Source organism: Neophocaena asiaeorientalis, unplaced genomic scaffold (genome assembly GCF_003031525.2).
Source record: "Neophocaena asiaeorientalis asiaeorientalis breed wild unplaced genomic scaffold, Neophocaena_asiaeorientalis_V1.1 scaffold7, whole genome shotgun sequence".
Lineage (NCBI taxonomy): Eukaryota > Metazoa > Chordata > Mammalia > Artiodactyla > Phocoenidae > Neophocaena > Neophocaena asiaeorientalis.
Genome location: NW_020185337.1, coordinates 11,202,517 through 11,226,041, shown reverse-complemented (window position 1 = coordinate 11,226,041; position 23,525 = coordinate 11,202,517). Strand labels below are relative to the sequence as shown.

At 42.7% G+C, this 23,525-nt stretch overlaps 1 protein-coding gene across 5 annotated transcripts in view; it reads right to left on the bottom strand.

The window, feature by feature from the left end:
- TSPAN5 (tetraspanin 5) overlaps window positions 1-23,525 on the bottom strand; it is a 171,087-nt gene that overhangs the window by 99,191 nt on the left and 48,371 nt on the right. The window contains exon 1 of one of the 5 annotated variants that reach the window (XM_024736044.1): window positions 2,892-3,024. The exons of the other annotated variants lie outside the window; for them this stretch is intronic. Coding sequence (XP_024591812.1) covers window positions 2,892-2,894 — 3 coding nt within the window. The 5' untranslated portion in view covers window positions 2,895-3,024. Of the gene's footprint in view, window positions 1-2,891; window positions 3,025-23,525 lie in introns of those variants that run through there. 5 annotated transcript variants of the gene reach the window in all.

The window sequence follows — 23,525 nt, the reverse complement described above, 5'->3', positions numbered from 1 at the left end:
TCACACATGAACCAGGAGCAAGTTAAATCTCTGGAGTCCCAAACCAAAGAGCAACCTGAGAAAGAGTTAACACCAATCTATGCAACTGTGCACAAAAAGGATCCATGGTTCTGTTTTTTAAAGAGAGGGAGAGAGAGAAGTAAATGAATGTTTAACCGAAAGCGAGAGCTCCATTTTCTGTTAAATTTGATTATTTTTTAACCACATCTTTGAAATAACATTGTTGTTAGTTTTCCCACTAAAATTCTAAGATAACAAGGAGGACAAGAAAAATGCATTACAAGAACATACTTCAACATTAAGGCTTCCACACACAGCTATCGCTCCCCATTACCAATCTTGCTTTTCAAGAGTTCTAATCCTAGCTATTTTATGCAGCATCAGGATGGCATTTCGGCTTATCTATATAAAGCAAAAGCTCCCAAGGTTGTGTTTATTCGAGTCAGATCTTCATAAAAAACGTGAAAGGCAGGACGTTTAAAAAAAAAAAAACAAATAATTTAGTTGTAATTATTATGTGAAATTTTATGTAAGAATTTATGTAAAATTGTTCATACATTTGTATTTAGGTGCCAGGTAAAGATATTTTTTAAAACACCATAAATCCAAAGGGATGATTAAATCATCCTTTAAAAGAATTTATATGTATATATGATAACTGGCTAGGATATCTGCTTTGTGACATTTTAACAGTACACAACAGCATTTTTTTCCATTACTGGTTCCCTCCAGGTTTTCGTCTAGGAAAAAAAAAATTCATATCTATTTTCCCAGAGGAAAATAGGAAACAACTGGAAAAAAAATTGGAAAAAATTTTTCATTATCCTTTTTAAGAAAAATAAGCTCTTGCCCATCACGATTGTAAACATACATGTCTAGATGTAGGTTTTACACGCAGAAATCGCTGAGAAATATTACAGGTAGTGACCGCCCACTATGACCAGGCTAGTGCAGATGGGGGCTGAGGAGGCTGACTAGACAGACAAGCCCATCTGACCCAACAGAACAGTCCATGGGGGGCTTCCCTGGTGGCACAATGATTGAGTCCGCCTGCCGATGCAGGGGACACGGGTTCGTGCCCCGGTCCGGGAAGATCCCACATGCCGCGGAGCGGCTGGGCCCGTGAGCCATGGCCGCTGAGCCTGCGCGTCCGGAGCCTGTGCTCCGCAACGGGAGAGGCCACAACAGTGAGAGGCCCGCGTACCGCCAAAAAACAACAACAACAAAAAAAAACAGTCCACGTAAGCATCACCTGGCTGAACTGCTTGGGTCCAGTGAGGTTGAGCTGTCCAGCTGACCTCCTTGACTCTGAGGCCAACTGTGGAAAGATTTTTGAGGGTAAAACTACTCCGGGCTCAGACTTCCAGGGTAGACGAGAAGCCCCACCTGTACCTGCTCCAACCTTGCTGCACAGACCAGTGGGGGACAGCACGACAACCAACATGGAGAAGGCTGCTCTCAGCAGTGCCAAAGAAAGGAGGAGTGCAGACACCTGAACATCAAGACGATCGCCAAAAAGGCCGAGATGAACAACACAGCGGGGAGGAAGGGTAAAAAATTAAAAGAAAGCTAAAACTAATGTCTGATTCATCTGTGAACAAGTTATTTGATTTTAAAGCCAAACCACAGAATTTTTAATAATTTAATACGAAAGCCTATTTTTCAGTTCAAAAATGAGAATCCTGCCACTGAAGAATATTTACCATGCTTTGCTGTATACCTGAAACTAATACAACATGGTAATCAATTATCCTTCAATTAAAAAAATAATAATCTATTAAAAAATCAACTCTTTTACTCAACATTGCTAATTATTAGAGAAATGTAAATCAAAACTACAATGCAGTATCACCTCACATTAATCAGAATAGCCATCTTCAAAAAGTCTACAAATAATATGGGACGTCCCTGGTGGTCCAGTGGTTAAGACTCCAAGCTTCCACTGTAGGGGGCATGGGTTCGATCCCTGGTTGGGGAACTATATCCCTCATGCTGTGCAGTGTGGCCAAAAAAAAAAAAAAAGTCCACAAATAATAAATTCTGGAGAGGGTGTGGAGAAAAAGAAACTCTCCTACACTGTTGGTGGGAACGCAAACCTTCATACTATTCTCTGTGATGTACAGCCATCACAGAGAACAGTATGAAGGTTCCTTAGAAAACTAAAAACAGAGTTACCACATGATCCTGCAATCCCACTCCTGGGCATAGATCTGGAGAAAACTATAATTTGAAAAAATACATACACCTCAATGTTCATTGCAGCACTATTTACAATAGCCAAGACATGGAAGGAACCCAAGTGTCCATGGACAGATGAATGGATAAAGAAGACATGAGATATATAAAGAAATATATAGATACACACATACATATATACGTACACATACAATGGAATATTACTCAGCCATAAAAAATGAAATAATGTCATTTTCAGCAACATGGATGGACCTAGAGATTATCATACTAAATGAAGTAAGTCAAAGACAGATATATGATATCGCTTATCTGCGGAATCTAAAAAAAATGATACAAATGAACTTATGTACAAAACAGAAATAGACCCACAGACATAGAAAACAAACTTACAGTTACCAAAGGGGAAAGGAGGGGGCAGGGAGGGATAAATTAGGAGTTTGGGATTAACATATACACACTACTATCTAAAACAGATAACCACCAAGGACCTACTGTATAACACAGAGAACTATACTCGATATTTTGTAATAACCTATAAGGAAAAAGAATCTGAAAAAGAATATACACACATATATATACACACACATATATCTATGTGTGTATAATTGAATAACTTTGCTGTACACCTGAAACTAACACAACATTGTAAATCAACTATACTTCAATTTAAAAAAATATTTTAAAAAAATATTTACCATGTCGGCCAGGTGGAGACAAGTATAGAAAGAACTTCTGCTGCTTGCACAGGGGCTGTGAGGGAAGGGCAAGGTTCACCTAATCTGGTTCCTAGAGTTTTTTCCAACTGCACTTATTTCTGTGGAAAACAAGAAATTCCAGCTAGATCTCCACTTTCTCCTCTCTACTGCTTCTTCTTCTTCTCAAATACCTTTCGTTTGGGTCCAAGTTAATGATCTCAATGTGAAGCACAGGCTGACCACGAGAAACTCCAGAGCCAATTAAAGGGGCAAGAAAAATTAACTGGAACAATTTGTTGGCCCTGAGAGGCCCACCCTGCTCTGACAGAAAACCGAGGAACTGAGAACTCGCTTAGGGGAACTCCTCCTGATTTTCTAAGATTTGTGTAGATGAGATAATGACCCTAAAGATAGTTTAATAACAAAATAACAAAAACATGTAAATTACAGAGATGAGAAAACCTCTGAGAAAATAGCAAAGGCCCAGTTGAGGGCTGGTGGCCTGGCTGGATCATTCTTGCTGATCCAGCAAGAATTCATTCACCCCAGGACTCCATCATTTCTAATACGTTTTACCTGTCTAACCCAGCTGATTATCACTAGCAGACAGGAAAAGGTATACAGTAATTAGAGTCAGGAAAGCCTAAAATCACCCTCAGGAAATTCCATGTCTCAGCACTTTCTAAACTCCCCTGACTTCTAGACAGCTCAGTCCTTCTTTTCTCCTTGTTCTTTTATCTCAATCTTTACCGCTAATCCCCCTGTAGGGTATTAATTACTCTGTCACAATTACATTACTCCACAAACAAGGACAACACAAGGAAGTCCAACATGGATTAACTTTGTATTTATTGCATTAACTTAATATACTGTAATTGTATCATTAGTGCATATTTTGTTGGACATTGAAAAGAAAAATATAATTCTTTCCCTTTGCCTTCAGCTCCACTGGCTTTCTGATTTTTTTAAAGCACTAAAAATATTTCAAAGTAACCTGTGCAGCCAGTAAATCTGCCCATAAATGTGATTTTTGCCTAAGAGACCTGCTGTATGAAACCTAATTATACTATTTTTCACAAGACTGGTTAGCAGTTGAGGTCACTTAGGGACCCAGTAGGGAAAAACTCAGATGCTGACCAGGATGACTCAGACGCCTTGAATGATGACCACTAAAATCTGGTTCAAATTGTGATGCTATCTAGGACCAAATTCATGCAAACCAGCAAGGAAAATAAATGCACACTACATATGCACTAACAAAGGAAATGAGATGGAAAAGGGTGCACGAGAGACTGGTTTGCAGTTCTGATAGTAAAGTGCAGGAAGGCATCCACCACACAGATCTGAAGAGAAGCCTCACCGACCAAGAAATCTCACCATGATCAAAACTAAATCACAACTGAAAATCACAAGTCTTAGAGCAAACGATTCTGCAGAACAATTTGTTTTTAGGAGTTCCTCAAGCTCCTTGTAAAATAAAGTCCAAAATACCTTTCCATTAGCTTGTTTTCCACATCACTAAAGTTTAAATATGAATTCACACTATGTTTACTGGTGCCTCCCCAGCACTAATCCCACTACATTGTAATCACACATCCCCTACAAACTCTCTAAAGACAGGGATTATGTTGACTTTATTGTATCAAAGCATGAGTCCCTAGAATGAAGAAAAGTGTGCGTGGTAGCATGGTATACCCACTGAAGAGGTAAAAATAACTACCGTTAATTATGAACTCCCTATGTGAGAAGAAAGCAAAACACACTCCTTGGGACCATACAGAAAGAGGGGGCGGACCTACTTCCATCTAGAGCACAGAAAGTTGTATTTATCCAGAACTCGCCAGCTCCCTGTTGACTGAAATAACTTCAGGCAAAGTGGACTGGAAGTCAAAGCTATGGATGTGATTCCTTTCATGCCTACTTCATTTTACCAGTGTGGTCTTAGATTTTCACTTCTATTCTTGACACGGCAGTGTCATTTTCCTTCAGTCTGTTTCCCCTTTAGGGTCCACAGGGATCCCATTTTAATGATTAAAAGGAGGGAAAAAATTAGCCCCATGGTCCTGACAAACTTCCAACTTATTAAGAGAGTTGGGAGGGCTTCCCGGGTGGCGCAGTGGTTGAGAATCTGCCTGCTAATGCAGGGGACACGGGTTCGAGCCCTGGTCTGGGAAGATCCCACATGCCGCAGAGCAACTGGGCCCATGAGCCACAGCTACTGAGCCTGCGCGTCTGGAGCCTGTGCTCCACAACAGGAGAGGCCGCGACAGTGAGAGGCCCGCGCACCGCGATGAAGAGTGGCCCCTGCTCGCCGCAACCAGAGAAAGCCCTCGCACAGAAACGAAGACCCAACGCAGCCAAATAAATAAATAAAACGAATTTATATTAAAAAGAGAGCGAGAGAGAGAGAGTTGGGAGTGTTTGTTGTACGAAGGCAAGAGCTGGTGGGCTTGGACAGCAGAGCGCCCCGGATTAAACACCTGCTCCACCACGTAGCCCCAGGACCCTATCCATGTTGCTGATGCTGACAGCATCAGCGTCCTTACCAGCAATACAGGAATATGCGACCAGTTCACCCTCACAGGGTTGTTAAGAGAAATAAGTGGGAGAATATATATATAAAGTGCCTAGTATGGAGCCTGGATCATGGCAGGTGTCACAGTAAATGGTACTGAACGTTGCCTCTATTCATTGCTTCCCCGTCCCTGTTCCCATCTCTGTGGTATTTACACTCATACATCCTTGGGAACTCTGCCATACTTGGCCCTGGTTCCTCCTACCTCTACCTTCCAATCTCAAATAACCCCCTCAGCCCAGAGGCCATGGGACCCCATATACCCTGTGGCACCAGATCTTGTTTTGAGGAAAATGAGTGGTGAGACCTTACAAAGAAAGACCTTCTGAATAATTCTCAGTATCACAAAGATGCTTGAACCACTGCCATCTTTTTAAAAGTTACTCAGTCCCTCACATTAAATGTGAGCAGTCAAAACAAAACGCTCATCTCTTTTTAAAACTGTCCAGTTACTGGACAAGCATATGCCTCCGTATTATTGAAGCCAGAGACTATGTATAATACTCGACGCTGCTTCCCAAGCACCTCCATGGTATGTAGCACTTCACATCAATACAAGCTGAACACCTGTTGAATGCATAAATAACCAGCAGGTAAGAAAACATTTATGAATGAGGAACGAATATACGAAAGATGTTATACTCGGCTCCTACTCTTACCTGCAGACCTCCCAGTTCACAATCAAAGACCAGAATCCTGTGTCCTACCAAAAAAAACATTTCCTAGCTAAAAGTCTCTCTCTTTTTTTTTTTTTTTTTGGTACGCGGGCCTCTCACTGCTGTGGCCTCTCCCGTTGCGGAGCACAGGCTCCGGACACGCAGGCTCAGCGGCCGTGGCTCACGGGCCCAGCCGCTCCACGGCATGTGGGATCTTCCCGGACCGGGGCACGAACCCGTGTCCCCTGCATCGGCAGGCGGACTCTCAACCACTGCGCCACCAAGGGAAGCCCTTAAAAGTCTCTTTTTAAAGATTCTGTGATTGCCTCGGGCTAACTTGTCCGTATTCAAGTTTTCAAGAGAAAAAGCCTAAGGGACATCTTGTCTCCTCAAACTACGGCCATGGCAAAGCGTGGTCAACGGGACTTCAGGGGAGACCGAGTTACCAAGAGAACCAAATGTGCCTTGAATGGCAAGGCACACTTTTGACAATTCATCCTCAGAGCACCCGTGGTCCCAGACTCGATCTAATTCCGTCTACTAACAACAAATACCAACAGGAAGAGATTTAAAATTTGAGGACACAGTCCCTCCTCCTTCCCAAGTTCCCCAAGTTGACTGGTGGCTGGCTTCATTCAAGACAAGAGCGTTCTTCGCACACTTCCTTCACACAACTTTACCTCGGACAGAACTCAGAGCAAGTGTTTTAACAGGTCAGGACTGACGTGGAAAGAGCCGTACACGTGGAGTCAAGAAGTCTGAGGTATAATCCGGACTCTGCCCCAAGCAGAGGTGTGCCATGGGTGCTCTCCTCACCTGGGTGCTGAGACCACAGCAGAGTGTGAAGGCTCCCTGCTGCGCCATGACATGCAGCCTACATATTCAGCTGGGAAAATGGGCCAGTTTTGCTCTCTGGCTGCTGACTGAATCCTATTTTTAAATCTTGCTTCTCAGTCTCCTGAAAAAGTTGGCCTGAGAAAATAAGATGCCATGAACCAATGTGGAAGAACAGTGCTATTAAACAAAGCAGTGAGAGGCGAGACTCCCTAATGGTCGGTTTGGAATGCAGTGTCAATTGGTAGCTGCTCTTCCTATGCCAGGGCTGCCAAAGGCACTGGAAGGTTCTTCTTAAAAGCAGTCTCACGTGATCAGACGCCACAGTCTGACTTTCTTTTGAAACCTAGGTAAACTGCCTGCAATTAACTTAAAAGTAGTCTGGAAATATTACCAGAAGAATACACCTCTCTCACTTTTTCTCCTTCCTCTCCCTCCTCTATTAACCACTGAAGACACTCTGGAAAAATCCAACCTTTCCCCATTAACTTCCTTCTCAGCGCGCAGAAGCCATACGGAAGGTCTGCAGCATGCCTCGCACAATTCCTGAGCCAGGGCATTGTCTCCAAGGTAACAAGTAAGGAAAAAAGACAGAGATAGGTCTAGCACATTTAACTTGCAGATGAACTAGGTCCCTCAGTAGTATTTCACTAACAGGCAAGAAGATAGATTAAAGCCTTCTATATTCTGTCTTCTCCATTTATAGGAGGAAGAATTTATTTGAGGCATTTACCACAGACACAGTGATTCTTCTCTGGCAACGTTGTTTCCAAAACACAAAACTCCAAAGAGAGTTTGTTATAGTTAATCAAGTGAAAAGGAGCTTCTGTGGAGAAAGGCTAAATGGAAAAAGGAACGGGGGTCCCGGAGCAATGCATCTAATTCTAGACACTTGTTTCTGCAGTTTGCTTACAGATAACAAACAATGGCACAGCACACGCATCCTCGCCGACTCTCCACGCAACAGGCGGCCAGAACCCCGATCTTCCCACCAAACCAGTGGCGTTCACAAGAGACTCACAGCTCCCCAGCTGGAGGGGTGACTGGCTTCCAAATGGGAAAGGGAAGCCAAGGAGGTGGCGCTGTGCCCTGCGCCCGGACAAAGGCGGGGAGCTGAATGCGCTGGCAGTTGGGAGGCAGAGGGGGGCCCAAAGCCAAGGGCGAGGGGCCGAGCGGGAGCTGCTTTTCCTTTGATGGATATCCTCCGATGGCCAGCCTGCAGCGCTGCCATCACACACGCCAACGGCTGCTTCCCAGCCCTCCTTCAAGAAGAATGAAAGAAGCCACAGAAAGGGGGGGATTGGGCACGATGGGTCAATTCACAATACTGCAGTAACAAAAACAAATAGATGCTCTGGAGAGACGGGGGCAGAGATGATGAAGAAACATGTGTGTGTACCAATTAGAGGGCCCTGCTTCACACAGGCAGGGCCGGGCTCCCCACAGCGACAGGACCCTGAAGCACTGGGACACCATTTCTAGTGTTCTTAGTTGCAAACAAAGACCCATTGTGTTTTCCCGGGCAGCCATGCTGCCAATTTGCCTCACACCTTCCAAAGAGGCCTAATTATTAGTCTCTTCCTCGGCTATCTGTCTTTTTCTCAGCTTCGTGAAAAGTAAGCATATTTCACTACTCTAAAGGCGGTGGGGCAGGGGTCGGGGAGACACGGTCATCTCAGGAAGAGGAACGCCTTCCGTCCAGACCTCAGTGAAGCGAGGCGCTCACGCCATCTCCACAGAGACCAGGGCGCTTGGACCCTGGTCCCCGAGGCCCAGCCATTTCCAACTTTTCTAATAATAATCAGCCCCGTTGGCATTTCCCTGAAGGCATTCCCCACACTTTCCACCCTGTCCTTTTACTTGGAGTTCTTAAGTGAAACCCATGGCCGGCCATCCCCCGGCCGAGCGCAGGCCTGTACGGTCTATTCTGCAAACTGGATATTCTGTGTCTCGCTTTTGAAAGTCCTTTCATTTTCCTGTTTTGTAAAAAAAGTGGTCGAAAGTTGAAAAGGAATTAGCTTCACCATATCCTGCAGGACGAAAAACTAAAACAGAAAGTCATTAGGCTTCCAAGACATCACTGAGTCTTTTAAATGAGCCAACTGTGCCAGTAGTCACATGAATGCGGTGACCGGTAACGGAGCCCGCAGAGGATTACAAAATTTGTTTCTGCCATGTGTCTCACTAAGTAAAGAAAGGGCAGTGCCGGGTGCTGACTTAAAAAATATATAATTTTTTTAATCAACTCTGTTCCTGAGTCTGTCACTTCTGAAAAAATAAATTTTTAAATTACCATTGCCCATTTTAAAAAAATCTCTTTTCTCTTCCCAGAGGTCTTTCAACTTATTCTTCACTATTTGTAAAACTCTTCCAGTTTTCCCATTATTCCCAATGCTTGGAAATAAAGGACACAGATGATAGGATTAAACAACAGAAAAAGAAAGCCAAACAAAATTCAGTTATGATGTTCATAGAGATGAGTTTGCCCTACAGCATATCGATCTGTCCTAAAAGAGCCTCACCAAAGGGAAGTTTAAGCTTCACAATTATTTGTGTGCTCTCAGAAGTCTTCAAATATTGTTTCTCCAATGTGAGCATTGAAATAATGTCATTGAATTTACATTTAATAACATCTTACATTTGTAGAGTGCTTTGATTTTTAAGGTGTCTTCATTTATCATGTATCATTATAAATGTCACATTTATTTTTTGATAAAAACCCTAGAAGGTTGGCAGGAAAGTAAGCTACTACTATCACCTTCTACAGATGGGAAAAGTGAGGCCCAGAACAGGTAAGAGGCCTAGAAAACGATACACAGCTAGAAGGTGACTCAACTTCACACCCTTGACCCCTAATCCAGAGCTCGTTCTGCAACAACTCCTCCACCACCACCAGCAATGCTCTCTAGGTGGGGAGAAATCACCCTGGACTGGTCCATGCTGGAAACAAGACACACCTTACCTTTAACACCGGCCAACTGCGGGCCACCACATTGTGAATTCCTGCACACTGATCGGAAAATTAGGGTGGGCATATATTTGCATTATAATATTTCTTAAGGGTCAACTAATCCCCCAGAACTAAAACCAATCCTGGCCTGGAATCACCACAGAAGCCCCCGGCCCCATCCCCATCCAAGTGCGTGTTTCACAGACTGATCGCTGGCCTTAGAGAAGAGGCCGGAAATACTCCCAGGGCTTTCGCTTGAGACCTCTGATGATGGTGCTAACAGACAAAGAAAGAGAGCAGGCGATTATCAAAGAATTTAATTCTCTAGAAACACGAATTTCGAGTAATTGATGAGAGGGTGAGAGGCGCCTTTCTTTCCTCCGTAGCAGGATTTCTTTATATTAGCTGGATAATCGCTTCCATTCTCCAATTGCCTAGACCCACAACTAGGGACTGGCACGCCATCCACGTGCGGACTGCCAGAATTAGACTCAGAACAGAAACACCCATGATGGATTTAATAATTAAGTTTTTTACAAATACTTTGCCCTGGCACAAAAATATTCATTACCTTGTGTTAAGTGTGTTTTCTCTGACCAAACTGTAAAATGTTGGAGCAAAATACACTGAATCTCTATCTGGCGTTGCAGTGTCAGTAGAAGCATATCAAGAAAATGTTGCCATGGAAGGCGAGGTTTTCCTCCCTCTTTTTCTTTTAAGAATCTGAGTTACTTCATTAGCACATCAAGCTCCATTTACACAGTCGCACCTCCTCTCTCCCGCACTGCAGTCACAAGTAACGAGCCTCCAACGATCGGATTTATTCTCCGCATCCCAGCCTGCTGTCTGCAATTCCAGTCACATCGCTGCATATCGCGAAGGCAAAGTACACAACACAAGCCAGGAAATGAAGGTGCACCACCTCCATTTCCAAAGGTACTACGTATTAACAAACATTTAGCACGTGGTCTAAAACTCTTCTCACTTCATTCTCATCATTCAAGCATTTTATAAAATGAGTATGGTGCTACCGGACATATAGTTGTATGTATGTAACAGGGACCAGAGTCAGAAAGAGCTACTCAACAAAGAAAGGAAAGAGACTCAGGTTTACCAATTGCCTACTGTGTGCCAGGCACAACACCAAGCACTGTCTCTTCTTGCATCTCATTTTCCAGAAAACTCTGTGAAGTTGATATCCCCGTTTTACAGATGAGGAAACTGAGGCTCAAAAGATGAATTAATTTGTCCAGAGTTACAGTGCTGGCCAGTGTCATGATTTGAACATGGGTCAAACTCCAGGTCTAGTGCAGTTTCTACTCACTTCCTAAACCAGGCTGAGGTGGTTTAACCTAGCGACCAGCATGAACAAAGACTGGAGTTGATCTTGAAGAAGCTGAGAACTGCCTGTGATCTAATCTGCTTCTATGAGGGTAGGATAACTCTGGGCCATAAACAGTCTGGCAATACAGTTGGACTTGGTCTTGGAGGCCAAAGTATTATCTAAATGAACTGACCTCATCCCCTTGAAAATTCAACAACCTGTCCTAACCACCTCAACTCATGTTTTCCATGCCAAACATACAAGATACTGACTTCTTCTGACATGTGCCTTTAATTTGGGGTTCATCAAATTTAGGTTTACCTTGACAAGGTAACAGCTATGAAATTTTGAGGTCTTAAAATAACTGACTCTCCAAATAACCAGCCATCAATGCAGGAAACAGAGAAGGCAGGAAGGAACACACATTTTGGGAAATTCAGTAAACCTCAAATATCTGTGTGTGGATCAGGTAGGAAATCAACTTCCCTTGTTTTTTGCCGTCAGTGATAGCTCATTAGAGACCAGCATCTCTGCCCTGCCAAGCTTCTCCTGTATTTTGCGTTTTCTATTCATTTCAGGTGTACGAGAGATGGTCTGTTTTTCTGAGTTCAAAGGCAGGAGCAACAGGAACTGAAGAGTTACTTAACATAAAAGAATCAGGACAAGAGGAAGATGTGCCAGCAAATGATCCTGTCCTGTTGTTATTTATACTCCTTAAACAATAGAAGTGTAAAATTTGCCAAAGACCTACAGGAAAATCCTGTTAAAACATACACTTTAAAAAGTCTCCAAAAGCTTTCTGAAAATAGCACATAATCCAGAAAGCTATTTAGAAAGAATCAAAATGGACCAACAATATAAAGTGCAGATAATCCCCAATTTCATACAGATGATAATCTAAAAAGTCATTTTTAAATGGACTTTTTGACTTGGAAAGTAACGTGTCTATACAGCAAGGTAATAAGGAGTAGTAATATTTACCAAAAAAAAACCCAACAAAACCAAAAAACCCCACGAATGTCTTCACTTTTTAACAGAAACTTTTAAAAACGCAACTCTGAGGTATATATATTTAGAACACACTCATTCAGGATGCACAGAGTAAAGGGTGTTCTGACAATTATATATACCATGTAGTCATTCCACATCAAGATATAGAACATTTCCACCACCCCAAAAAATTCCTTTGTTAATTCTGCCATTCCAAGCCCCAGGCAACAATTGATCTGCTTTCTATAAATACGGACTGCTTTTGCCTCTTCCAGAACTTCATATAAACGGATTCATGTAGTATGTATTCCTTTGTGCCTCACTGCTTTGACTAGGCACACAACATTTCTGAGACTCAGGCATGCCACTGTCTATACCCATAGTTCAGTCCCTTTTTTTGCTGAGCCGGATTCTGTTGTACGGATATACCACAATTTGTTTCACTGGGTGATGATACTTGGGTTGTTTCCAGTTTTGAGCTATTATGAATAATGCTGCTATGAATATTCACACACAAGTCTTTTTGTGGACACACGTTTTAATGACTTTGGAAACTCTAAATGGTTTTCCAACATGACTGTACCATTTTACATTGCAATTAATGGTAAAGTTTAAAAGCTGACCCACAAATGTCTTTTCAATCTGCTCTGTACCTGATACTATCCTAGTTTCTTTTTTTAAAAAAGGCTTGCAGTATAAGAGAGTTGTTGAGAAGAAATTCCTTCCTATTTTTCTATTGGCAAAACTAGAAGCATTTTGCCCCTTTCAAAATAAGATTTTTTTTTGACAAAGCGCCATTTATGCACTTCTCCCTCACTCCTCCTTCCCCATAGACGCCTTAGTGCTCACAGCCCTTATACTAACCTTACTCTAAATTCCTGATGAAGCTACAGAACTGGCCCAGCTCACTTCCAAAGTGTTCCATTTTCCAAAGCTACATTCCTCCCCTTGCCTTCCTGTCCCATTACAAATCAAAACTTCTGCTCCTCTGTTTAACTGCTTGCGTTTAGGAATTAGGAAGGCAATCTCATTAAACGGACCTTTGCAAGAAGGACTGGTTAAATGAAGATGTTCAAAAAAAGATTAGAGATGGCTGCCTATAATTCTACAATACTGCTCTTATTCCAAATGAGTCCCTAACAGCAGTGCAATAAAGTAGAGTGAAATAATGAAAGGTGGGTGTACAAGTTAAGGCAGGAGAAGATATATTTTATCATTTTAGGATAGAAAGTTCACTGTGCTTATAAACTAGACCTGCCTAGTGATATTCGGTCCCCCAAAACTATTTCTGGTTTTCACCATTTCTTTCCTTCCTCTGTACCTCTGAACTCACAAATTCTCAAAAAGTCTCAGATTCTTTTTACGCTAAACCCGTAGTAACAGCAAGCATGATGGTGGCAAGGGGATGTCATTTGTAAACTGGATGCTGCCATCTATACTAGAATAAGATCTTGAACAATCATATTACCTACTAGTTCCTTTAGCCTTCATCCTACCAGGTACTTTGCTATATGGCATTCTTGCAACAAATACACACATACCTTGTTGAAGAATCCCCCAGCCACATCATTAACATCACATGTTTTCATGACGTTCTGAAAGGACATTTGCCATGGGCCTATTGTAAAGGATCAGATTTCAGAAACTCAAGCCTGAAAGCAATTTTACTATCAAAACAAGTCTGTTATCAATAGATGGCAAGCCTGAAACCGTTCTTAGGTAGCCAGCTCGGCACTAGGGCATGGAAGAAAAACCCAGTGCCTTTGATACACCCATGCCACTGTGGTTTTTTTGTCTTCTCCTATCTCAACTCTCGTGAATAAAGTTACCCACAGAGCTTAGATGGACAGCCAGGAAATGGATAAACCACTTCTGCAACCGTCTTATGCAACCGTCTTAGAGGTCTAGTGGAGCAAACACCTTCAAGTGGATGAGAACCCTTTCAATTAAATAGTGTAAAGTGAATGTACCACACAAGGGTCCAGTTTAATGCAGCAGGCTGATTCTGCGGCAGGTTACAGACACAGCTCTCCTTCACGATGGCAACGAGAATCGGTGCTCGGTGCCGCACTGGCTCCTTAGCATTTCTTATCTCCCTCCCCTACTACTTGCTCTGGAGTCTGAAGCCAGCTCCAGCCAGTAGAGAACAGAAAAGCCACAAAACCCCTCCAATCACTTCCAAGTTGTGCAGACACTAAGGCAGCCCAATCCTTATAGGCACTTGAGAAACAATTACTTTCTTGAATTTGGGGAATTATTTGGCCGTTCTGAACTACCACTCAGTTCGCCTGCCATTTCCTCTTCCCGGTCTGACGCTTCCTTAGCCTTTGGAGCTGTATGAAAATAGCGTGAGCCAGGATGAAAAGAGAGAGGATGTTAGCACCCTCAATCATCTAGCATCGCGCGAGCTCTGGGTGCTCTGTGATTTCGGGATGCTGCAGCACCAGGTCAGCTCATTACCATCACTCCAAGAAACGAGGCCAAAACAGTTCACATAATCACTCTCCCTATCACCAACCACCCGAACTTCAAGTATGTTCTCTTCTTAAATCTAAACCAAAACAGTTATTTTAGTCAATTCCTGGGCTTCGTGAAGATTTCTTTCCACAAAAATGAGTGTTTTGTAATGCTAAGCAGATTCTCACACTGGAAAATCATTCTAACATCTCCTCATCAAAATGACAGAGTCACTGCATCCTTGACACTATGCTGTCCCAGAACTGAAGAGCTGAGATGAATCAGCAGTGAATCAACTTATAAAACAGCTAACATGACATCAGACGTATTAGTAGGAAGAAAGCATGTAAGCACTAGGAAGCCATCGCCCTACCATACCACATGCCGTCTGAGGTTCCAACTTGCAAGATACTGGGACAAGCCCCGGAGGCTTATTACATTTAGAGAAAGATGTGTTCCCAAATGTGTAAAAAAGTTTACAACGGGGCTTCCCTGGTGGCGCAGTGGTTGAGAGTCCGCCTGCCGATGCAGGGGACACGGGTTCGTGCCCCGGTCCGGGAAGATCCCACATGCCGCGGAGCGGCTGCGCCCGTGAGCCATGGCCGCTGAGCCTGCGCATCCGGAGCCTGTGCTCCGCAACGGGAGAGGCCACAACAGCGAGAGGCCCGCGTACCGCAAAACAAACAAACAAAAAAACAGTTTACAACGATCCTCAAAGCCCAAAGAGAAGGGAAATGGAAAAGAGCATATTTCTTGAGCACACACTACGTGCTTAGTACTCTTTACATGACTCTGTTTAATCTCTAATACAATCCTAAAAAGCAGTCTTCACGCTTTTTGTACAAACTGTGGCAAGTAGGGCTCGATATGAAGCAGCTTTGCTCAGAGACACCCAGCTAGGACAGCTCATCCCTCTCTCCCACTCAGACTCACACACATCCAGCTGCTCTCAGGCAGTGCAAATTCAGCAGGTCCAAAACGGAATTCACATCCCATTTGCTCCCCATTTTAATTAGGATGTATACTAAATATTTTAAATAAATATTTCCATGAAAGAAGACAGTTCATGATGGTTTAACAATAATAGTAGGTTACTGCTTAATGTGTCTTCTCGTCTGGGTTTTTAAAATTTTTTTTTGGTGATTTTTTTTGGGGGGGTGGGGTTAAAACAAAACTATTTCACAAAGTCTAGCGATCTACTGACATCATCATAAACCCTAAGGCTTGAAAGAGCCAAACATTTTAACAGAACCTCGAAGCAATAACTGGATTATCAGCATGTCAGGGAAAAAAATATGCCAATTATCAAGCAACGACTTGGCTAAAGTTCAACTGTGGGGACGCTAATTAATTCACCCCCAAAAAGTTGCATCACCCTTCCAAAGCTGGTACCAGGACCGACCTGTGGACAATGCCCCGGACATACAGCTACAGCAGCTGAGAAAAGCAAAGTCCCCTTTGTCCTCCTACCTCTTCCCATGGCAGCTGCTCTCACCTGATCTCCTGTAGGACACTCGGAGCCTTTAACACAAAAAACACCCAGAAGACAACAAGCATACAAATTTTAAGCAAAGTATTCTACAGGACACCGCACTTCATTTATAAATGAATTAATTTAAAATGCCTCCTGTGTGGGGACTTCCCTGGCGGTCCAGTGCTTAAGACACCGCGCTTCCAATGCAGGGGGCGTGGGTTCCATCCCTGTTTGGGGAACTAAGATCCCACATGCTGCGTGGGGTGACAAAACAAACAAACAGGACAAACACAAAATACTCACACAACAAAACCTTCCAAAGCAATATTAGGTTCTCCTCATGAGCTACTCCAGGAAGATAAGGAAACATCTGTCTGCATCACGTACTATTTCTGGATAAAGTCATAATGGAGGCAGATAATTCTTTAAAACTATGTAAGTATTTAAATATTTTCCACTCCCTACCTCATTCTCTACCCCTCACCCCAGATCAAACACTATTATCAAGGAAATACATTTTGAAGTATTGATGTATTAGGACATTTTTTTTTTTAGTTTTCAAAAAAAACATAAAAGCTATTATTAGTTATGGCTTAAGTGCCAAAGTTTACCCAACTATTCAACACATACGGAAGGAAATGAGGAATTGAATAAAACATCTTTTGTATTCCTGAATTTTTATGACTTTTGTAAGGAGGAAAAGGAGGAGAAAAAGAAAGCCTTGAAGTTCGGTAATTTGATTCTAAAGAGGCTTTACTGTGATTCGCATTCCAAATTTTAAAATATATTTTCAACTTCATGAGGCGTTTATGAACAGTCATGAAGTGAATGTCCTTTGCAAGAAGGTGAGAGAAACAGTTCTTCGCAAGGGGCAAGGGGCAGACTGGCCGTAACAGAGGGCCTTCCCGCAGCTCAGCTCCCTGATATTCTGGTCAAGATCCTGAGTTCCCATAGCAGAAAATCATCACTGATGCTGGTAGGGCCTGAAGCAAAGCACACTATCACGCCCTGGGCGGTTCCAGAGTATAATCTTGCACTGTCAGCTATTACAATTGCTGGCAGCTAAGACAACTAAGTTCTCAGGAAGATGAGAGAGAAAACTCAGAGAGTCACATGCTGGGATCCCATTAGCCAGGTATCTCACACAAAGACTTTCCCTATAAAACAACTGTTGAAGTGGAAAGAGAAGCATTTCCATATGTTTGGTAAAAGTGCAGAGGATGACACATACATGGAGACATGCTATAAAATCTTAGACATTAACCACAGACAGTATCTCACCTACTAAAATAATTTGTTTTTTGTTTTTTGTTTTTTTCGGTACGCCGGCCTCTCACTGCTGTGGCCTCTCCCGTTGCGGAGCACAGGCTCAGCGGCCATGGCTCACGGGCCCAGCCGCTCCGCGGCATGTGGGATCTTCCCGGACCCGGGCACGAACCCACATCCCCTGCATCGGCAGGTGGACTCGCAACCACTGCGCCACCAGGGAAGCCCTGCTTTCTTTATATAAGAAAATTCTAATACCCACCATGGTATTACCTTGGTTTACCTTCTAATACCCACCATCTTTTTACCTTGGTTTCCAGGAAGCTCAGATTTAAATGTAATGCTCATTTGCAATAACTTCACTGCCTAAGTTATTTGGTACAATTATTTCCCCCTTCCTCTATGTGGTTTTTATCATTTATTTGTATTTTATCAGTCCTTTTGTCTACAGTTACATTGTTCGGGCCTCTCACCGCTGTGGCCTCTCCCGTTGCAGAGCACAGGCTCCGACGCGCAGGCTCAGAGGCCATGGCTCACGGGCCCAGCCGCTGCGCGGCATGTGGGATCTTCCCGGACCGGGGCACGAACCGGTGTCCCCTGCATCGGCAGGCGGACTCTCAACCACCGCGCCACCAGGGAAGCCCCTTAAATTTTTTTTGCCTACAATTAGAGTACAGTTTGAAAACTTTTTGTAACGTCTGAAATAAAATTTATATACACTGTAACTATTAATAAAATGGCATTTTATTTTCTGAGAAAGCGTCAGAAAGAGTTTAACTTTGGAACCTTATCCATTATAGAGTAACATGCTAGACATAAGCTGCCAGTGTGTGACTGAGGAAAAAAAACCCTGTTTGAATTCACGGGATTCTCTACTACATTATACAGACATCCCCTTCTCCCCACACAGACAAACACACCTATGATAGGAATCCTTCTCTTAAAAGTCAGTTGAACCCCTTTAGGATTCCGATTTTTAAAAGCCATGGGACTTCTTCCCCAGAAAAACATGAGCCCTTGAATCCACACACACACAACGTTTAACACGTAATTTAAGGTGTTCACAGACCCCTCACCCCATCTGGGTTCCTTCTTGCCAGAGAAATGACAGGGAAGATGGTCGGTTTCTACTGCAGGAAGCCACATGGAGTCCTTCCTGTACCCAACATGCCCAGCAGTGCAGCTCCATGTGGAGCTAACGCCCTGTCCCTGGCCTCGTGAATCACCACCAAGAGGACCAGTCTTCTGTGAGAGACCAGAGTCCCAACACTGGTGGGTGACAGTGGCAGAATGAAGCCCCGGTCTCCTGACACCACCAGGAGCTCTAATGATTTTCACCATCTTTACCATTAAGTGATACAGATTTTCTTTTCCTGAAGAGACGCATTCTAACACTTTACAGCTGTTGTGGAAGAAACAGATTAGACATATGCAGCGTCTTATTTTTAACCACAAAAAAATTCACACAGTGCTTCCCTCAGTCTCTCCCCTATTTCTCCCTGATTTGAATCATTTATTTTCCAGTTTTGAGAAATAATGGACCTACATCACCATATATGTTTAAGACCTACAGTATGATGGTTTGATTTACATATGTCAACGATTACCACAATAGGTTCAACTAACATCCAACTTCTCATACATAGATACAATAAAAAGAAAAAAAAAAGGACAAAAATATCTCCTTGTGATGAGAACTCAGCATTTACACTCTCAACAACTTTCCTATATATATACAGCAGTGTTAGCTCTGGTCATCACGTTGTACGTTACATCCCTAGTACCTAATTGTCTTATAACTGGAAATTTGTGCCTTTTGACCACCCTCCTCCAGTTTCCCTCCCAGCCACTGGTAACCACAAGTCTGATCCTTTTTCTCTAAGTTTGGGTTTTTTTTTTTTTAAGATTCCACATATAATGAGATCACATAGTATTTGTCTTTCTCTGTATGATTTATTTCACTTTGCTTAATGCCTTCACAGTCCATCCATGTTGTTGCCAATGGAAGGGCTTCCTCATTTTTTTTTATAGCTGAATAATATTCCACTGTATATTCATAAAAATATATTGGCCTATAGTTTTCTTTTCTGGTAGTGTCCTTTTGTGGTTTTGGTATCAGGATAACAGTGGCCTCATAAAATGAGTTTAGAATTTTTTGGAAGAGCTTAAGAAGGACTGGGCTTAATTCTTCTTTAAACGTTTGATAAAATTCACCAATGATTTGAATTTTTTGAGGACTTTTTCCACTAAGTTCGAAACCTTAGTACTTGCCCTCAAAGACAGCTGTTTGTTTCTTCTTTCCCCCATCCCTGCGTTAAAATCTTTTCTGTTGTTCCCTCAGATACACTTGCAGTTATCAATAAATGGTACTTATTTCTTTTTATTGAGCAAGGTATCTCTTACCATAAATCAAAGCTTACATCACTCCCTTGTGTAAGACTTAAATTTAGAGGATTTTTTATAGCATGTTAGGGTAGACTAGTAAATCACAATGGTCTTGAGGGTAGTAAAACAAATGGATGCAAAAAGAAAGGGAGGGAGGGAGACAAAGAAAGGAAAAAAACCACCAACACTAAGCAGTTCACCTAGACCAGAATTTTCAATCCCAATCATAATATTAAATTCAACTAAAAATTTTAGAACTTTTTTTTTTAAAGAAATACTGTTGCCCAAGCCTCATCTGTAACTAATTTACTCAGAATTGCGAGGTGGGAGCTGGACATTGGATATTTTAAAGCTCCTGTGTTACTCCACTGTGGAGGCCAGAGTAGAGAGACACCCAACCCAGCCCTTTTGCTAAGGGAAGTGGGGGACAGGAAAGAGCTTCAGGGCAAAAGCAGAGGTGGTGCCTGGAATGCTAGAGGGAAAAATCAGACTGTCCTGTGTGTCCCTTTTTGCTGGTCCTCCCAGTAACAATCACCAACTTGACACAATGCCAGGTGTTTGCAGGGCATCTGTTCTCTGAGCAATCCTGGGGACAGACAGCAGCCCATGTAGCACAGGGGACAAGAACATGGCCCCCAACCTAGTCTCCACCCTCTGGGGTTCTGGCTGCAGATGTCCCTTTCACTCATGGGTGTGTTAAAGGACAACACTTCCAGCAGCTGTTCACCATTACTACCACGTCTCAGTTCAGAGCACGCCTGATGCCCCAAACTCTCCCCCCTTCCCTGAAGGTCAAGGTGGAATTTGTCCCCTACCTTAACGAAGCAGGAAGCCCCCCTTCCCGCCAAAACACAGGCCTGGGACAGACCAGGGGAATCAGAGCCAAGACTGAGGGAAAGTGAGCATGACAGCCAGTTCCAGCTGAAGGGTTCTGAGCAGAAAAAGAGCATGCAGTAAGTCAGAGGCTAACTATCTGATCTCTGTGGCTTTGTGAGCACCCGGCCTTCACGGGAACAAGCAGGAGGGCCCCTCATTCAACACAAACAAGCTAAAAGAATTCGCAGTCATTAGCCCAGCTGTGGCACAGGAAACGCCCCAGGCGGACACAGCCCTCCCTCCTTCTCAAGCTCCACTCAGTTGCTATCAGTAGCAAAAATCTTTCTTTTAAAACTTGATGACAGGTAAGCCAACCTCCTTCCTTCCTGTCTAAGGTTCAAAATTAGATGCCAAAGCAGGACCTTTGTCGTGAGTCGTGAGCAGGGCTGTTCCAGGCTATCTTACAGGTACCATCAATCACTGGACCTTTCAGGAAGAGTCAATACTCAACATGTATTTGTTGAGTGAATGAACTGGACCCCAAGAAACACATTCAAGTATATGTATAAAAAGCAGTCTGCTGGGCTTCCCTGGTGGTGCAGTGGCTGGGGGTCCGCCTGCCAATGCAGGGGACACGGGTTCATGCCCCGGTCCAGGAGGATCCCGCATGCCACAGAGCAGCTGGGCCCGTGAGCCATGGCCTCTGAGCCTGCACGTCCGGAGTCTGTGCTCCGTAGCGGGAGAGGCCACAGCGGTGAGAGGCCCGCGTACCGCAAAAAAAAAAAAAAAAAAAGCAGTCTGCTAAATTTTCAGCTACAGTACAACCATCATAAAATGTTCTGTTGAAGGCTTTCATTATATATCTTTATTAGCGAACCACTCACCTAGTGTCTCTCACTCACCCTCATGTTACATCAAGAAGGGATGAGGACTTGAACAGACATTTTTCCAAAGAAGACATACAGATGACTAACGTGCACATGAAAAGATGCTCAAAACTGTAAGACACTGATGAAAGAAATTAAAGATGATACAAATAGATGGAGAGATATACCATGGTTCCTGGATTGGAAGAATCAACATTGTGAAAATGACTCTACTACCCAAAGCAATCTACAGATTCAATGCAATCCCTATGAAACTACCACTGGCATTTTTCACAGAACTAGAACAAAAAATTTCACAATTTGTATGAAACACAAAAGATCCTGAATAACCAAAGCAATCTTGAGAATGAAAAATGGAGCTGGAGGAATCAGACTCCCTGACTTCCAGCTATACGACAAAGCTACAGTAATCAAGACGGTATGGTACTGGCACAAAAACAGAAATATAGATCAATGGAACAGGATAGAAAGTCCAGAGAGAAACCCACGTCATGGCACAGGGAGATCAGCTTGGTGCTTTGTGACCACCTGGAGGGGTGGGCTAGGGAGTGTGGGAGGGAGGGAGATGCAAGAGGGAGGGGGCATGGGGATATATATATATGTAAAGTTGTTTCACTTTGTTATACTGCAGAAACTAACACACCACTGTAAAGCAATTATACTCCAGTAAAGATGTTAAAAATTAAAAAAGAAAAGATGCTCAACATCACTAATTATTAGAGAAATGCAAATCAGAACCACAATCAGGTATCACCTCACATCTGTCAGAATGGCCATCATCCATAAGTCTACAAGTGGGGGACTTCCCTGGTGGTCCAGTGGTTAAAACTTCATCTTCCAATGCAAGGGGTGTGGGTTTGATCCCTGCTCGGGAAGCTAACATCCATATGCCTCGCGGCCAAAAAACCAAAACATAAAAAAAACAGAAGCAATATTGTATCAAATTCAATAGGACTTTAAAAATGGTCCACATCCAAAAAAAAGCTTAAAAAAAAAAAAAGACTGCAAGTAACAAATGCTGGAGAGGGTGTGGAGAAAAAGGAACCCTCCTACACTGTTGGTGGGAATGTAAACTGATACAGCCACTATGAGATCAGTATGGAGGGGTTCCCTAAAAAACTAGAAATAGAGCTACCATATGACCTAGCAATTCCACTCCTGGGCATATATCCAGAAAAAAAAGAAAACACATACATACATATATGTGTGTGTGTGTCTGTGTGTGTGTATCCATATACATAAATACATATATACATACACATATGCACACAATGGAATATTACTCAGCCGTAAGAACGATTGAAATAATGCCATTTGCAGCAATGTGGATGGACCCAGAGAGAATATTATGCTTAGTGAAATAAGTCAGACAGAGAGAGACAAATACTATGTATCATACGTGGAATCCAAAAAATAATACAAATGAATGTATATGCAAAAAAGAAACAGGCTCACAGACACAGAAAACCAACTTGTGGTTACCAAAGAGGAGAGAGGAAGGGGGAGGGACAAATTAGGGGTATGGGATTAACAGATATAAACTACTGTATATAAAATAGATAAGTAACAAGGATACACTGTATAGCACAGGGAACTATATCCATTATCTTGTAATAACTTCTAATGGAATATAATCTATAAAAATAGTGAATCACTATGCTGTACACCTGAAACTAACACAATATTATAAAGCAACTATACTTCAATTTAAAAAAAGGGATGAGGGATTGACACACACACACTACTATATGTAAAACAGATAACTAATAAGAACCTACTGTATAGCACAGGGAACTCTACCAATACTCTATAATGACCTATTTGGGAATAGAATCTAAGAAAGAGTGGGTATACGTATGTGTATAACCGATTCACTTTGCTGTACAGAAACTAGCACAACATTGTAAATCAACTGTACTCCATAAAAATTAATTTAAAAGAATAAGAATAAAAAAAGGGGATGAGGACTAATGTGGGAGACGGTCTCCCAGCATCTTCCTCTTGCTCCTTTTGGAAATTA